Source organism: Pezoporus wallicus, unplaced genomic scaffold, assembly GCF_028554395.1.
Source record: "Pezoporus wallicus isolate ANWC-B61680 ecotype Strahan unplaced genomic scaffold, APGP_CSIRO_Pwel_v1 contig_4710, whole genome shotgun sequence".
NCBI classification, from domain to species: Eukaryota; Metazoa; Chordata; class Aves; order Psittaciformes; family Psittacidae; genus Pezoporus; species Pezoporus wallicus.
In genome coordinates, this window is record NW_026640647.1 from 3,803,869 (window position 1) to 3,823,075 (window position 19,207).

The 19,207-nt window shown below is 38.1% G+C and overlaps 1 protein-coding gene across 3 annotated transcripts in view; it reads right to left on the reverse strand.

Annotated features, from left to right (window-relative positions):
• Positions 1-3,901: 3,901 nt before the first annotated feature.
• RFTN2 (raftlin family member 2) overlaps positions 3,902-19,207 on the reverse strand; it is a 28,856-nt gene continuing 13,550 nt past the window's right edge. For 2 of the 3 annotated variants that reach the window (XM_057419834.1, XM_057419833.1), the window contains exons 7-10: positions 15,379-15,500; positions 14,113-14,216; positions 7,984-8,062; positions 3,902-4,202 (exon numbers count right to left, since the gene is read on the reverse strand). In XM_057419834.1, the coding sequence (XP_057275817.1) occupies positions 3,933-4,202; positions 7,984-8,062; positions 14,113-14,216; positions 15,379-15,500 (575 nt within the window). In that variant the 3' untranslated portion in view covers positions 3,902-3,932. The remainder of the gene's footprint in view (positions 4,203-7,983; positions 8,063-14,112; positions 14,217-15,378; positions 15,501-19,207) is intronic. The other variant, XM_057419835.1, reaches the window with a different exon arrangement.

A 19,207-nucleotide genomic window follows, 5' to 3' on the forward strand; every position in this document is an offset into this window, starting at 1 on the left:
ACTAACCTGAAGTCCAGAACGTTCACTTATATTCATTCCAGTTGTCTAAATTCTCATGCAGGAATTTGGCTTCAGAAAGTAAATCTTAGCTAATGCTGTTCTCAGAATCAAGCCATAGGGAATTGTCAAGACAGCAACCTGGCCATTCTACCTTCAGAAGATTAACATATTAAGAACAAGGCAGATCAGCTTTCAATAGATGGCTGTGCTTTGGGAGCTGCACGGAGCTATAGTCGAAACTGCAAAAAAGGAGCTTTAGCTTGAGGAAAGGCATACATCGATCTAACACGTTTAGGGTCTTGTCAGCACGAGGCAAACGTAATGAAGAAACTGGCAGCTGATTTAGTAAGTGCTTTTAATGGCGAGAAGCTTCCTATCAGAACTATAGGCCAGATCTTCGCATTACAAACAAAAACCAGTATTCTACAGACCAGAAACACTGAGGTTAAGCAGCAGTTTATTGCAGCTGACCAGGAACATAAACTGTTCTGACAATCAGGAGCAGGGCACAGTATCAGTGGACAGTTTCTTCCTGCTTGTAAACACTAGAAAAGTATTTCCTCTCCAAACAATTTAAAGTATAAACAGACTTTTGCAGGGGTTCATGAACAGTTGCCTGTATCTCTGTTCTTCTAATAGCTGTTGTCACATAACAGGTAAGGGACTTTTCCATTACATTTCAGGCACACAGGCTCCTAACTGAAGCCCTGTTACTGAATAAATAATTGTACTTTGTTTTTTGCGGCTGTGCTTTAAGTTTGATTTGCAGTTCTTTCAGTAAAAAGATGAGCATGGAAAACACATTCTGGTAAAATTAAAACTGAACAGCGTGTGTGCATACATATATCTCTCTATAAATAGGAACATACAAAAACTCCATTTGCCAGACTTATAGTGACAGCTGTTCTGATTGACAAGCTGTGTTTAATTAATGGCTGGTGCTGGTCACAACACTAATAAAGGCACACCTTAATGCCCTAGTTGCTGTAAGACCAGGTGACCAAACAAGCAGCTTTAGTTGTAACACCATACACCCAAAACGTACCCTGCCCTCTTCACCCTTCTGGCTAAGACACAGTTGGCCTTCAGAATCTTACTAAATGGAAAATTTTCAAGCATTTTCAATTATTTCTGTTTCAGCATCCATGCTGAAGGAACACGGGTGGTTTGTTCTGTGCTCTTCAACTGGTGCGTAAAGTCAGCTAATCCTTGCATACCCTTCGTACAGGCTGAGCGCACCCAGCACGAGCTCCCTGATTCTGAAAGCAAGCCTTGCCAGCGGGACCCTGCTCTCAGCTACATGCCCACCAGGGATGAAGCACTGGTGCTTACAGTAATCTGGAGGACAGGATGAACATGCACTCAGCTAGAGCAGCTTTCACAGTGTCCCAAGAGTTCCTGGCTCAGTGGCTCAGAGAGAACAGGGGGATGTTTTCCCTTTTAGGGATTTTTCAGTCCCCTTTTAAATCCATGCAGTTTCATACACAGTGTGCTGCAGCCAGGAGTTCTACAGTCAGCTGAAGTGATACCATGATTTGTTTCAAACCTGCTACTTACCGTTCCCATGATTCCCTTGAGTTCTTGTTGCAAAAAAAGACTGCTGAGGAATTTATTCCTGTGCTACCCTCTCCATGCCACTCACACTCCACAGTTACCTACCTTGGCTCTTGTCAGGTTGAGGTTTTTTCTAGAGGAAGAACTGTCCTTTATTTTTTTCTAATACAGAGCCTAAATGTAGTCCTGTGAGGTGAAAGACAACAGAGCTAGGAAAACAATCCAGATGCCTGTTTCTACAGCAGCGGCAACTTTAGATACTGAGAGACAAATGGCACTAAAAAACCCCAGCTGTCCTTGACTACAGGAATTGATGAGTGGGTTCAGAGGAGAGAATTCAATGCATTTGCATGGAATTAAAAATACTATAAAGAAATTCAGAGGTTTGCAGCACTGTCAACACCTGCGAGACTCAAGAGTGAGGACTAAAGCGCAGTTAAAACTGTTGGCTACTGAAAAGGAACGTGGCTTTATGTCATTTCAAGAACAAAATCCTTCTTGGCTAAAAGTGGGGATATTCTAGAGTGTACCTGTGGACATCCAGCGCATACTCAATTTCTACCCTTGTTCCAAACCAGAATCTCCCTTGTGGGCATCCCATTAATTAAAAGATACTAATTTGATTTGTTTTGCATTCTCAACAGCTGATGTGAAAAGATCTCAGTTAAAGATTCAATTAATCTTTTTATCCAATGAATATATTGTAGGAAGATTAACTGCACTCAGTTTATTACTTTATACATTGTATCATTTAAATAGCTGCAGTTCAGTTTTAGGATTCACTACCCAGCCACCCTGAGCAGGGATACTGCTTTATAAAAGGTAATTTCTTTGATATACTATTAAAGCTTTAACTTGGACTATTCCAATCTGACTTCCCCCATCCTGGCCATCTCCTGGGGTGCTTGTAGTGACAGGAGCACCGCTGACTCCAGACATGTATTTACCCACTGGGATGTATTTACCCCACCCATCTACCCCGGGAAAGGGAGATTCCCAGAGCAGCTGGTGGATGTCACCCCAGCAGGGTGCTGCACTTAACGCATCCACAACACTCCTCTCAGTGATCACAGTATGGCACACATGGACAGGTATCAGAATCCCTGAGTAATGCAAGAGCTGTACTGCCCACAGAGAGGAGTGTTGTGAATACATCTGCTCAGTGTTGTTCCAGTTCTCATTTTCACCGCATTATTTTGCATTGGCTTCACTGTGATAAGCATTTATAGTTTTTGCTTCTAAAACTGCCTGAAAAAAAAGCACAGTTTTTAGTTACAGTCACATTTACCACCTGGAGATGCATTTTATTCATCTTCTCCACTGTAAGACGTACTTTCAAGACAGCAGCATTAAAATACTTCCTGTTCATGTCTCCCCACAAAGCCCTGCCAGTGTTAACCTCCTTTCATGCATGCAGCTCCTCCCCACAGTGAGGATGGAAGCACAGCGACTTCATCCTTTGAACATTCTTTCTGCTATTTGATGCAGTTGAATACACTTTACCCAGTGTGAGATACACTTAGCTGAGAAACTTTATATATATACAGCAGCATTTTTGTGTAGTCTGTTATCTAACATGGCCTGTTAAGTTTAGCCTACTTCTTCCTCCTATGTATTATCAGCAGCATCACGCACCTTGGTGTCAGTGCTTCTTATTGAGTTTCTCAAACTGCTTTTTCGTAGACTGCAAGTTATCTTCTAGGGGGTGAGTGGTTCTAGATTTCCACTGAGTAGATTACTGACACATCATTATACAAGCTACATGCTCAGATAGCTTTTGGCTTAGATGTATTAAAATCCTGCATAGGTGAAATTATACTACAGGAGCAAGTGTTTGCCTACAGTCTCCAGATGTTTTCTGTACAAACATAGCTTAAACTGTTAAAACTCTAGTGTAAGACAACATTTCTCTAGACTTCTGCATTAATGCAAGGCAAGTCAAGTGAAAATTACATTAAAATGTAACAACAGTCAGTTCGTTTTCCCTACCAATATTTACAACACCCTTTAAAAACATAACATTCTTCCAGCTTGTGGAAAACACTAAACATCCTCATTCCTTTCTCACTCACACAGTTCAAACTGTCACTGTTTTGCAGCATTTGCTTCCTTGCTTGTCAAAAGCATTAACAAGTTAGCAGAGCACCCAGTCATGTAATTCTTCTATTAAAGACAGACAGAAAACCAAATTATTTTGCAGTAGAAGTAATTCTACAGTAGGATTAACACAGTGAAGAAACAGACAAAATACAAAATGAATCTGGGAAAAGGTTATACCAATGCATTTAAAGTAGTATGACTTAGAAAAAAACCAACCAAAGAAAACATCAGACACATTTGTGTGAATTATGTACATGTCCATCTGATGCAGTTACTTATCACATGCACGTGACCTGAGTGACTCCATCTTCCTGGTCAAATTGTCCATCATCCAGTTCCCTCAATACTCCATCACTGCTACTGAACCCTGGAAAGCCTCCATACTGGGAGGATCCCTCCTTGATCCAACACTGCTTAGAAGGAGATAAGTGAAACTCATCGGGTGCTTGTCCAGTTTCTACAGGGCGAGAAGTAGCTGTATCTAATCCAACACTTCTGCTAGAGACTTTGCCTCTTTCCTCCCCAATAACTTGTCTTAAGGATTTCTTCTGAAATACAAGAGGATGTTTAATGTTAGCTCACTTGGAGGTATTTTAACATAAGGAAGCATTTAACACTGTTTCCAACTATGAACTCTGGAGAAAAAAAATCTTTAGGGTCCCTTCCAACCCAAACCATGATATGATTCTGTGAAGAACTTGGTGTAAATACAGCTTGACATTAGTACAGGGATCTCCTGACACGCTTCTTGGAAGTGATGGCTGCCAAAGTCAAAGAAAGCAGGTTGTGAATTATGCAAACAGACCTATCAGACTGTGCTAAGGGTCCTCTGAGGCATCACATAAATAAAAGCTTTATTTCATTTTAGCACCAGGAGCTACCCATGGCACTCAGATCAGTGATGATGCAGCATCTCCAGAGGCAATGTCAGTGCCTTGAGTCACAGCAGAAGAGCATGGTCAGCAAGGCAGAAGTGCCCTGGCCATTTGCCTGGAGCCTTGCTGTCAGCACAAGCACTACTAAACCAGGAGGCGCTTCGCCAGGGCACACAGCCCTGTCCAGAGGAGGAGGACACCTAAGTGAGAAGGAATCCAGCCTCAGCACGCAGGACACAAGCACTCTCATAGGGGAATATACACAAATACAAAGCCTTTAAAAAGAAAACCAGCCCACAAATGTTTTTGCCATGCTCTGGCAATTTCTGTGCCTCCCTTCTATACATTGCTATTTTTTTTCCAAAACCCTTTTGAAACAGTAAAAACAATGGTCCTTGTGGCTAACGGAAATGTATTTAGGGAAGCTGTTACAGGAGACATTGGGAAATTACACTAAGGGGAAATAACGTTGCCTCAGGAGAAACAGAAGGAAATAAGCTTTGCCTGGATGCCACAGTAAGAGGATGGAGAATTCTGCTGAAGGGAAATAAATGAAAAAAAAAAGAAAAAAAAAAATAACCTCAAGCACTGCATGTTTCTATCTTAGACCTCCTCCTCTGAACTATTCTTGTAGAAAAGCAAATGGTCTCTGATAAACAAAGAGCCCACTGAGGCAGTACAGCTCCTAATCCAAGAAGCCTTTAAACCATTACATAAATCAGAAGCCAGGTCATAATGCACTATCCCATCAATATACAGCGTAGAGCGATGAGCTGTGAGGACATAAAACATACCCTCCTCAGAAAAGAGACCCTGTGGGAATAAGAGCCCAAGTAATAGGGTTTTTCTCCCCAATTCTTACTGAAGCAGAATTTCCTTTCGAAATGGAAATGATAACTTCGATCCAGTGATTAAAAAACCAACAATGCCCAGCAATACAGACTCACAATAATTAAATGTTTTTTACTAAAACGCTTGCAAGGGTTTGATAAAGTCATATAGATATAGATAGTCTATCCATGTCCAGAGACATCTGCAATAAGTATATTAAAGTTTCCAGAGCGAAAGTTAATGCTTTCAGATTTCAGTAGCTGTTCTGCACCTGAAATCTATTTATTCACTGGAGAGCTAGCACAACATCCTGTACTAGTTAGGTATTAATAACAAATCTATGAATTTAAATTGTTTGCCAATTCAGACATTTTGGTAAAAAAGCAATGAAGTAAAAAGACAAAAATTGAGGGGAAAACCAATGTAACAGGAAAAACAGAAGGAAAATGTTACTCTGCTGAACGTTTCAGCTTCAGCATGCACCACCTATTTATCCCATGTTAAAATAACCTCGGCACACTGAAATTTCCTGGTGGAAAAGTAAAATAATCACTGGTACTGGTACATTTAGATACTAAGTTTTTTCAGTCTTTAAACACAGTAATCCTGATGTAAACGGCTACAGATCAGCTATTTCTTGTTTACTTTCAGTATGCTAATGCTTAAGTCGAAGGCTTCTCATTACAACAAAGTAAAACAGTAACTACAAACCACACCATTTTATTTGTATAAACTGAAGTTGCTGATCAACGCACAACTGGGTGATAGAATTTAAACTGTGAGCATAATGCTTCCTATTTTTAATTTAAACCACATCTCAAAGATTCATCAGTTGCTCAGACTGAATGCTTTCACAGAGCTGGCTTGTATTGCATCTCTGGGCAGAATCCAGTCAATCATTCTAACTCGTGGCATGCAGCTATGCTGCCTTTTAAGAGATGCTTATAGGTAGAAATAATATGCCTTACCAAGGAAAGAGTATATGTATCAGGAGTCCATGCCCTTATTATACAGTGTATTAAAAAAAGTAGGGAAGTATCAGGAAAAGGATGATTATTTCATAATGACTGACACAATTAGATTTTTATATAGTTACAATACTGATATGAAAATTATACTCAAAAAAATACTTTCAGGAATGTATTAGGAAAGCATGTAAAGACAACTAAGTCAAGCATGAGAGCAGGCATCAGAAGCTTTGAAAGCTGAAGATACTTGGACATAGGGGGAAATTGAAGGAAAGAACAAATATATGAGGAACTGGGAGAAAAGGGGGTATGAATGAAAGAGATTAAGACATTGGCAAGGGAGACTACACAGAACACTGAAGTGGAAAACACCCAGAAGCTCAAGGTTTTTGAATTAAGAAATAAATTATAGATAGTGTCCAAGAACTAGCTGGGAATTGAGATGGCAGTGGAGAGAAAAACAGGACTTTAATTGTGCATGCTGAATGCAGTTCTTCCAGGCATGGAAGTTAACAATTATCAGGGGACACCGTGAGAAGGAAGTTAGGCTGGAGAAAAGCAAAAGCCTGGAGAAGAACAAGAGAAGTTAAGAGTGTACTTTAGAAACACTAAGCAGAGGGAAATAAAAGTTACGGTAACAGACTGGATAGAAGGTAGAAAGCACAGAGAAAGATCAAATATGGATGCAAGAAATTTAGAGACCCGTGAAACTATTGATACAGATGGAGGAAAAAGAGACTGGGTAACACTGCCTTATAATAATGTACAATACTGTGAATGACAGTTTGTAAAGTTTTACTGTGGTGCTTGACATGAGTGAGAACATACTTAATTTTCACAGCTGCTTAAGGCGTGCTGATTAGAGAAGGGTTGAATGGCCATTGAAAAACAGAAATAACAAGAATTAAAATCCATCACAGGATGTTGGAAGACTTGACAAAGAGCAGCCCACCAGTAGCTCATCCTTCTGTGGCCACAGTAGGATCTACTACAGCACTATATAGGTGCAACAACTGTTGTGACCTTGATTCTGAGTAGAACACAGTTAAGTGTCAATTACTTAATCCCCAAAGCACTTTTATAAACCACTGTAACAGGAGCCTCACTCAAAAGAGGCAAGGAGTTGTTAAGGTCCAGCTGCAGGAATCTTAAATCCTCTACTTCTGCCACACATTTTCATGCAACAGCAGCTAACATCCCTTTATCCTGTTACCCTCCAGATTATAGTATCCTTTGCACAGCTTGACACTTGTTTTCTTCTACAAGTGTGAAAAGTAGAGGTTTCGGAAGTCAAAAGAAAATGTTTTCTTTTCATGTAAAACAGATTTCAGTCAGAACATTTAAGAGTTCCTGAAGACTTCTAAAGAAATAGTTAAGCACAGCCAACCTTATCCACCTGAGACACAGCAGTTTCTTTGCACAAAACAGGTTTTTAGCATGCTCATACTTTGTGGGTTAATTTAAGAGCTATATGGCTAAGGAAAAAATAATATACAAGTTAAGCTGCAAAGGCCTCTGCAATTTTGACCTTGTTTCAAGGGAAACCCTCTTCTGCCACCTTTTCCCCTTAATTTTGAAGCCTAGCTTGTTTCTGCATCTAACCATTAAGTGAATTACTCATTTTTTTACATTAATACCATAAAGATGTTACTCACCTCTGGTGTCTGGACAGCAGAATTCCACATAACAGGTCTCTGAAGAAAAATGACTTGCTTTGTGGCCAGATTTCCTTCACTAAAATTTAAAGAAAATAATTTCAGTATTGTAAAGGCAGTAATAGTCACTGTAACAAGTTCATATGTTTCAGAGTCAGCTATTAAGTTGGACTTAAGTCCATGGTGAGAAAGAGACAGACTACCCAGCATTAGCTGCTTTATTAATTCCTGAACACTTCAGTAATCACTTAAAAAAATAAAGCATAAGAAGTACAGAGCTGGGTTAAGGTGTTAAACATGGAAACAGATACAGAAGAAAAAAAACTGTATTGCTATGATTAGTCATTGAACATGTTTGATCTGGAAAGTTTAAGTACCAGAGCTCCTACTTTAAATCAAAGCCTGCACCTTTACGTCTGCAGTAAACCTAATCTTCACTTTCACAAATACAGCAACATATTGCTACCTATTGACACCACAACAAACAGGCCCCACCTCAATAGATCCACAGCTTCAATAAACCTCTCAATACTTTCTGGTACAAAACTTGGAAGTAACATTCTTTACTGCTAAGTAGGTGTCTTCCAGTTGTAATATGACATCTTACTGATGCAGCTGGAATAAGCTTGCTGTTTCACCACCTATGGTCTCAGCTCCACATGCATGAGATAAATGACACTGGTGGTTTTGTATATGGGAAATACATGCACAGGAAAGACAAGATAACATAGTAGGAAGACAAATAAAGGGGGGAAAGAAAAAAAAGAAAGAGGAACTTCAGTTTTCAGTGCTGGAACTTTCAGAAATGTTGATACTGTTGTGGTAAATATAATTTAAAGAAGCATGTTTTTTATTTTCTGCCCCCAAAGAAATGCTTTTAGATAAAATAAACATAAAAGGACAAATTTGTTCCTCAAACCAAATAGATGTTACTGACAGGATGTTTCACTACTGTTGCACTCTTTTCGTACTCACAATAGATTCCTTTCAAGTTTTAATGTATTCATTTTCATCATCTTTCCATCAGAAATTTGGGTCGGCACACTGATTGCTTATGTGCTACAAAGCCTGAGTCTGTGGCACTGCAAGAGTGCAATAATTTCAAGACCAGAGGTCTAGGATGGAAGGGTTTAAAGAATTCCTCTGCTTCTCTAAATACAAGATACTACATTTTGACAGACTCTTCTCCCCTCAACTTCTGCAGTATTCAATTAGATCTTCAGGCATATGAAGGAAAGTCACTGAAATACTTCAGCAGAAGAGTGACTACAGATTTAAGAGCATGATAAAGAAAAGTAGCAAAAAAAAAAACCAACGTAAAAGAGACATGTAGTGAGGTCATTTGAAGGATTTTGATTCTATCTAGTCTATCAATCCTAAAACAGTATTATTATGCATAACCTGATGGAAATAACTACTAAAATAACATAAGCTTGTACTTTAGTACGGGTATGTCACAATCTTAAGTACCACACACAAAGTTGAGATAACTGGTTCAGGTTTCATGCCACGGCTAGGACTGATAGAATTAATTTATAATACAATTAGGGACTTACTCCAAGAAAAATCAGGGATTAAAACTGCTCCTATGACATCAGGAAGAGCTTGTTAACAGCCTGCCCCAGCAGAGCTTCTGGAAGTAAACTCTGAAAGTACACAAACCAGCACTATTCCCAGCACACTCAGCTGCATCTGATCAATACTTCAGCGGTGATGGTTTTGTGACTGTGTTTAGTCTTTCAGTTGGACTGAAAGGAAGATTGTGAAATCAGGTCATGGCGTATGTTTGCACATCTTCCTTGGATAAGAATAGAGAACTATCTTAAACTCCAGCTTGTGGGGAAAACAAGGAGGCAAAAGAATGAACTCATCAGTTTCCTGCTCTGAGAGCTCCTACCCTGCCATTTGCATTCATTAAAAGGAAATGTGTTACAATTTTATGTCATGATAAGGAGATCAGCAGTCCTGCAACCTCATTCCAGTTGGCTAGGCATCTCTCCCTTCCCAGTTATGTCTGTTTTGATAACATCAATTGGGAAACCTCTCTTCTAAATGAGAAGGCTGAATGCAGTCCCTGGCATGGGGAAGAGCCTACAGCTTATTCTGTAACAGTGTCTGCATTCCTTCAGAGAAAAGAAAAAATCCCCAAACTTTAAGCTACAGCTTGTACAAATTCTACTAGAACAGAGAAAAGACACGATGGTGAGCAGACAATAAGTAAATTAACAATTTTCTAAGCCTGACCTTATTAAAATGCCACACACGACAAAGCAGCTATGAGCTTAATTCACAAAGAACTCAATGACAGTGGGATTTCCACTGAATTTAAATGAGAAAAAGACCTTAGAGCAAGCCACTCCATAGCTTCCCTTGCATTTCCACATTCCCTCTTTGCCTCATCAGTCAGCGCATTTTGAGAACTTGCATTCAATAGTTTGTCATAATAGATTAATAAACAGAGTCAGTGTTTTGCACTGTGTTTGCTTGCCTGCTTTCCAGCACTCAAGGACAGTCTCACTGCCCCTTTTCAGGGACTGCAGTAACCAGTGAAGGGAAATAAAGGTCACTGCAGAGTAAGGCTGCTGAAGCCTTTTCCTGTCTCTTCTTTTAAGAGGGATGAAGAGCAACAGAAACTCCTTTGTTAAAACACCAGCAATTTGCTTGTCTGCTTATGCTGCACTGGCAATATATTTCTCTTTTTACACGTATTTATTAAATAAGTCCTCCAAAACAATCATCAAGCTGGAAGCCAAGTAGTCCTGCCAATGGCTGTGATTTTTTTAGCTATTTTTATAATGCACAAACATTTCACATACACTTCACTCTAAGGTTAAGCACTTCATTCTGAGGTTAAACAATGTTTTCTGAAAAATGAACAAAAGGACCAAGATGATGAATTCTTTTAACCCATTCAGGTGTTTTGAATTTCCCAAAATAATACCCTTTGGAACTGCACAGAATCTAGACTTTTAGTTACAAGAGAGACACCAGCTTGGGACAGTCTCCTGTCTTAAGGGATCCATTCAATGAAAAAAAATTAAAACACCTTAGAAATAACTCTAATTTTAGATCACAAACATGCATGAAATTCTATAAACTCGTGATAATATCACATTAGTAACTGCAGCAGTACTAAGTTATCAGAGAAGTATCTTCTAACATGTTTTTCCCCACTCACCAGATTTAACTCCTAAGAGGACTATTAATTTTATGCTTGATATACAACTTCTGAACCTGGCATAATTACTGTCAATCTATTGACTGAAGACACTTAACTAGTAAGAGCTGTATATAATGCAGGGAGCTCTTCAGGTCACCAAAATTACTGTGGATCCGTCTTGGATTCTTTTCCACTCTTTTAAGTCAAAAATCCTTTATTGACTGCTGACACAATATAATTCCCAATATATGGATGGATACAACAAACATTCCATCATATGTACTTTTCTGTTTAATCATGCTCTATTTTCTCATATTCCTGCAAAAAGAGAAACACTGACAGAAGATGGGAACGTCTGTGGGTTTTAGAGCATGCTGACCAAAATAAAAAAAAAAAAAACCAAAGCCCCACGGTGCTTATTTTAAACAGCATTGCACAAAACAGCAACTCAGCAGGTTTCTCAATATATGACATTTACCATTGCTCTGTTTGTAACAGCAAAGATTACATTTCTCAAGAATAAGTTTCCTGCATCCAGCATGCCTTAGCCACTGAGGTAGGAGTTAAAGGACTAAGCAGGCCTACAGACTGCTGCCCCTGCCTGAAACAGGCCAGTGATCCATGACACTCAGCTGTCACATGCATGACACTTCACACAACGGGACATTTTATTTTATGGAGAGGAATATCTGTAAAAGAGAAAAACTTCAAACAACAAAACCACACAGGAACAGACGTGACAGCTGGTGGTTTCCAAACTGCTTCACATCCTAACCATGTGAAAACCAAAGAAGCAGCACCACAGTGCATGACAACACTGTCACACCCCAGAACTTTTGTTAGCCTGATGGTCACACTCTTCATTTTCAGACAGTGGGCATAATGGCTAGGAACAGATCGCAGACGTGGGATAGTTTTGCAATGAATTAGAAGAGGAAGACAGAGAATAGAGCAAAACAATATGGTGACTAGAAATGGGGAGCAGGCTGCCCTCCTAACATTTTATTCTTGGATAAGAATTTATGTACTTCGTACAATTATATTTTTAAATAAATATGAAAATACGAATTTGCCAGATCATCCCAAAACGATGCTCATTTTGTTTTTTTTTTCCAGTGTTTCTGAAGCCCACTAGTATTCAAGATGGGTTTTGAGGTCAGAGCTCCAAGTCTGGGAACAGACCAGCTGTTCGGCAGCATAAAGTGTCCTTCTTTATCAAGACATTTAACTTGCATTCCTAGGATAATCCACCACCACAGTAATGGCATCTTTCATATCAGACACATAGTAACCATGCAGGAATTTCTTCTCTACAAATAACCAACATCAATGCCTCAAAATAGTATTTATCAATCATTACTTAGCCTATCAGGACGGATACATTCTTTTTTGGACTCCAAAGAATTCTTAATACCTAATTAGGATTTCCTATTCATGGGCTTTTTAACTCTTTCTCAAGAAAACTTAATAGCACTGCTCTGTACAGGCATATAATCCCAGAATGCTTTGGATTGGAAGGGACTTTAAAGATCATCTACAATTTTGCCTGTTGCAAGCACTGACTGATACTCACAGAGTGACTGACCAGCAGCTGCTCAGGACAATCCTGACCCTGCTGTCCAAACCCATGTTCAAAGCTGAAGCATTTAGGCTATGAAGTTTTGTTTGAAGAACTGAATGGATAACCATTTTTTTTATATTCTGGAAACAGCTTCTTTTTGGAGCAGAAGCTTTAAAAGTTCAGAATTTAATACATTACAGAGAAAAACGGAACAAAGACCCTTAAAAACATACTAGCAGAACACGCCATACTGTTTTACCACAACTTCTTCTGTCTTTGCATTTAATCAGTTGGTTAAACTATTAAAAACACAGCCCCCAAGAAACCCCAGCACCTTCTGCCTGACCAGAAAAACCTCCTTCTCACATGGGTGAGTTGATTTAATTATGCCAAATCACTTGAACAAAACTCCACTTTCTTGGAGCAGCTCTCTTAGAACCTTTCATTCACATCCTTTTTCATGCTGTCTTGATTTAATACAGTGAGGTCTGGATCCAAAGATTACTCAAGTCACCCACTCTTTTCCATTGTCCTTAATGAGCCCTAAACCATGCTTCAGTACATTTGTTTGTTTTCAAACCTTGGCAATCCTAATCTAATGGGAGGGGAATTAAAAACAAGGAAAAAAAGAAAGCAAAAAGGAGAGAAAATGAAGAGGTGTATGCTTAATCCAGCATTTCATTTGACAGTTTTTAGCTTGATACCATAAAGAAAAGCACAGTAATTTTTTTGTTGTTGCTTTTAAAAAAAAAAAACAACAAAAAACAAACACCCCCCCCCCCCCCCCGAACCTTATAAGGAATCCAGGTCTTCTATTGAGCTCTTCTTATGTTTATAAAGCCCCTCATTCATCTAAATAAATATTACAGTAAAAGAACTGAAAGCCAATAGTTTGGTACTGTATCTGAATCAAAACATATTGTCTACATCAAAGATGAGTAACAGCCCAGTAACTTGCTGGATTAGCACATTCTGCCCCCTAATTTGCAATAAGCACAACATGACTGTCCTGTGACAACATGACTTTTAACAGTTTAAACCAAGTCATTCACCAAGGTCCTAAATTAGTGAAACATTTCAACACTTGTTTAAACTTGAAGCATACGAGTAATCCCATTGCTGGGGACTGGCTATGTGCTGAAAAGTTTCCTAAATAAAATCTTTCAGATTAGATATAAACAATGTATTTAAATTCAGGACTATCAGTTTCATTTGAAACTCACTGAAGCCAGCAGTGCTAAAACAGTATCATAAAAAGGATTCCACTGTAATGCTCCCTACATCTCAAGTTTTATATGCGGTTAGCATTATTAGCATTTTTAATTCCTTTTACATTTAAATACCCAAGTAATCATTTGATAATTCTGGGATGTAAACATCAAAATGCTGTAATAGATTGTTTGGGTACCTGTCATGTCGTACGATAGGTGTAGGCAGGACACAGGTCAGAAGCCATCCAAATTCAGCCAGCGTGTGCAATAAGGGTCCATAATCTGTTTTAATTTCACACCCCTACATTAATAATCATAAAAAGTAGTAAAGTGACTCTGTACAGGTTTTAGTTGTATTTCTACACAAATTACAATGACTCTCCTAATTTATCATGACATAACCCTTTGAGAGGACACTAAACTGTGCTGTTTGCTGTAGATTCACTATTTCAAACAGAAAACTAGGAAATCAGACAAAACACACTAACTTTAGGGTATGAGCCCTGATTCAGCATGACATTCAAACCACATCCCACTTGTTAAAGCTTGTCATGTTGCTAAATTAACACCTAAAGCTTTCTCAACACTATAAAAGACGTCTCCATGTATTCAGGTTTTTACTTCCTATCTGAATAATAAGCATCTCATATAGCTAGATATTTCATATATATGAAGTATATACTAGATATGTAAGTTTTGGTGGTTAGTGGTTTGTATGGGAAGTCTTTTGGCTATTTTTTTCCCTATTTTCCTTTCTTAATTTGAAAAGTCTTAGTTTTATTTTATTTGTTGTCACATTGGTAAGTGTATTTACCATTGAATATTTGAAAAGTAAGCCCTTTGTATCCTTCAACAATGATTACTTTCAGATCTCCTTAATGCCAAAAAAAACTTACAATGTTAGAGTATTAAAAAAGATTAGATAATTTTATTGCTGTAGCATACTACAGTAGTACATGTAAATTTATTAGGAAACATGAAATCTTTCATACTTAGCAGTAACATTTTACTAAGAATATACATGTGAAAAGCATGCTCTAGTAATTTGCAATCAATTTTTTCTTGTGCTGTTTCTAGTTTTGGCTACTTTCTTCCCCTTTTTATTGAAGATTACTTCAGCAAATTGTCAGTGGGACTGCATTTGCTGAAATTATGTCTGAATTGGTCTGAAGCAAATATATAAAAAAATCCAACAAAACCAAACATTTTCTTTGGTGACTGAATTTGCTGGTATGAATGCTTGCAAGTATCAGGCCACAATCCCTGCAGCATATTTTTTATGCACACTGATCAATGGCCACAGGTCTGACTTCATTTGGATGATTCAACACTTCGGCTTATGCACGTGGCTTCAAGAAACCACTGTGAATGTTCATCTATCACTAGTACAAACATTCTAAGGAAAAAAAAAAACACCAAAAGAAAAAGTGGGAAATAGCATTGCTAAATAATCACCAGCTTACCTCAATGACTGTCCATTGTTCAACAACTATAGCATCATTTCCTTTCCTGTTAGAACCTGGAACCCCAGCACCTTCTTCTTCATAGATAAATAATCCTTCTAAAGATTTAGGCAAATAGTCCCCTGTGAACATAAAGGCAAATATAAACTGAAATGTAAAGTTTTAGGTTGGTATCTTGCTGAGATACGTACATGGACTTGTTTTTTCTCATTGAACAGTCCTTTAAAATAAAATAAACCAAGACAGTGAACAAATTTCTTGTTATTTCTGTGTCTGGTTACAACCTGATGAAGTATGTGAGTCCACTTACTATCCAAACCCCTTTTTACTATACAAATTGAACTATGGACCATTTTATTTTCTCAAAAGCATTAGCCACTTCCATGCTTGGATATGAATTCCAGTTTCCTATATTCAACATATCCCCTGCACCAGATGGGCATAAACCTTCTTTACTCAACTTCGACATTGTACGCTGACAGTAAGTGTGGCATTTAGTGTGGTGGGAGAGACGATAAAGATAAGTGAAGCATGAAGTGCCTAGCTACTGTTACTTAAATAAAAACATAAATGTCCACAGGAAGAGCCTCAAACAGAAGTAATTCCTGCTGGGAAGGAATTTTCAGAGCACAAATCCCTGACTCACTTGTTGAAGCCTCACAGTATCCGGTTAGCCCAAACTGAAGCTGAGCATCAGATACTGGTTCATTTTATGGTTTTGCTTCTCCTAAGAGCCATTGGAAGCCTTTTGTACCTTGACTGCTGACTATCTTGAACTAAATTTGAACAGTAAAATTATCTGATTGCTTTTGCCACAGACTCAAGGAAGGCAGACAGATTTAAAGAAAAAAAAACCCCAAACACCTAGCAAACAAAGAAAACTTCTATAACACAGCTGGTCTGGTTTTAAAAACTGATGAGATTGGCACAGAAGTTGTGCTATGTAAACCAGGAATTCCCATTTTTTTGAGCGCACATGTTAATGTACCATAAAATGCCACCTATTTCTTCATACCATTTTTTACTATATTGCATGTAGCAGATTTATGTAGTTTAAGTTATGATTAGATACTTGCATATATAAATATCTCTTCAATGTATTTGTAGATATATTGGACATGTTATTTTTAGAATGCACAACTATAATGTGACTGTACATGGAACCAAATATACAGCTTCAGGCACAAACATACGAATATCTGCACAACTCCTAGCAATTCATAAATAATCTTAGAAACTCATGGACTTTTACCTTTCTTTGGCTTCAGACACATACTTAAAATCAGCAGCCCACCTACAACATGGCTGAATATTCCCATTTTTTTCAAATATGGTAGAATAACTACATTTTAAACAGTATTGACACAAGATAACTCCACTCGGTGATATTTTGACACAGTGATAATTCATAAAGTGTAGAATATCAAATTCACCGCTACTGAAGAAGCTATATGTGGCTAACGGGCTCACCTGCCCATTCTGTCAATTACAATAGTTTATCTTTGTTAATATCAGTACTTAAACATTAATAAAAATAAAAAAATGCTGCATGATAAATAACAAAGCAGAAAAAGCAAAAAAATTGCCATTGCCACGGCACTTTGACTAATCTTAGGTACTTCTATGATAATGAGAGCCTCCAAGGCAGTTACAAACGGCAGAAACACTACAGTGGTCCAAATGCCTGCTAAAAGGACTTACCTGGATTACTTTTATGACTGCATCCTCTTTTGGCAGCAGAACACAGAAATTAGTGATTATTAGGATTTGACAATGATTTTTTAATTATTTTAATGTTAAAACTTCCTCCTACCTTAAATTGGGTATTGCATTTTGATCCTGGCAACAACAGAATTCTACTGACTCTACAGAACATCTGTAGAGTCCAAACCAAAGGAGGATTTCTGCAGCTGCTTGACTTGGATTGGTGTTTTTGTTTTTATTTAAATGATAGATAAAATTTGCTCAGTTCATTAAAGCTATATAAAAGAACAACTACTGCTACACATATCTCACCGTTTAAAAGCAATCAAACAAGTGAGGTGAAGCTGACAATTAGATGTATATGCAGACATACAAGAAGTAACTCTAGTAATGAGTCCAAGTTCTTAAATGCTTTTCCTTTCCAAAAAAGGATTCTAGGTTTCCCTTAGTTGCATACCAAAATCTGGTTATAAAGCTCTTCAATATTCACCTCAAGAACAAATGTTTTAACTTAAGAACTCAGTAGCTAAATTACTTTCTTACTGTGGTTACAGAAACTTACCAGCTGCAGAATTCCATTTACATACCGACCTGTGCATCTCAATAAAGCCAGTTTAATTCAGCAGCATCCCACCCATGAGTCTAACTGAAATACATACCTGTCAAGTGGGGCTGAAGCAGAAGCACCAACTGCTGCAAAGAGGCAGCATGAAATCCCTAAATAAGTCATAACCTGGGTATTAAAGTTATTCACATAGAGAAAGGCAGACAGCTACAGGGGAATGAGAAGACTGTAAAACTGTTGTTGGACAACAGCTGCGAAGATTAGTATCAACAGCTGCCAAAACCAGCCCTCAGTGAATTATAACATACCTCCAGAGAGTGTTTTTCCAGCTCTAAAATATCTGCATTGAAAACTAGGAGTTTGATTTCTCACCTCTCCTCCCCCAAAGGAAACTTTGTTCTTCCACTGACTTCAATAGATAGGAATTATAATTTAAGAGCAAAAAAAGATGACTAATACAGACTGCATGATTAGACAGTTTAAGCGCGCAGAATAGTCAGTTTGAGAGAGACAAGCTGCCAAATTCAATCTGTGGTACATATTGTGATGTTGATTTCTTCCTCTGACAATCACTAAATGTACTGTATCGCAGAGCTCCAGAAATGCTGTGATTCATACCGAAAACTGACTACTGAGAACAATGAAAACTGAGTAGTTCTCATTATTTGTTTGAATTTTGAAGAACCTACATCATCTAACTTCCAGAGATTTTACGTTTCCTTTCTTTTTTTAAAGCCCTTTGCTAACTCAAAGCTTGCAAAGGGGATACTGAATGCATTTTATTTTAAATCAGAATATCAGAAAAAAGCATTAGACACACAGTATTACAATTATTCAAAACTCCACTGATTCTATCCTCCTTGTGTATTTCCTGCAAGAAGCAGATGAGTAAAAGGAGTTATGAAAGCCACTTTAATACATTAAATAAAGTACTACACTTGATTATCAGCGTGCGTACTGCAAAAACTGTTTAAGGTCCCTGACACCTTTTTGCAAGACTCTTCTCCACTGCAGCCCTGTGTTTTGCTTGCCTACAGCGAACTGCCATAAGTGATTCTAAAGGGGCACCAACAACTTAGAACTTAATACAAGACACTAACAAATCCAATGAAAGTATCACATAACTGAAGTACAAATTCCAAGTTTGCTATCAAACAACAATTATTACAATAATTAATAAATTCTGAAACAATTAACTACGTCAGACTCTCTTGGTCTATTCCCCTAACACTTCGGTACTATTCAAGTAATTGCACAACAGTAGCTACATCCTATTTTTTTTTCAACACTTCTAATTTCTGGCTCTCAGACAAATTCAGTTCAAATGGAGATTACTCTTTTAATTACATATTTTACCAACAACAGAGTTTTAGAGTTCAAAATACTTCAGTCAATGAAGAGCTGCTCCTGTTAGCAGCAGTGACACAGCACTATCTCGCAGCTCTGCCAAAGCACGGGATTTTGGGTGTGTAGCAATGGGCACTCCTGACATCAGGCTTGTGTTTGTTCACTGGGAGGATGAAGGCTAGGAACCCTGAAGGAGCTAGTACGAACTGCCAA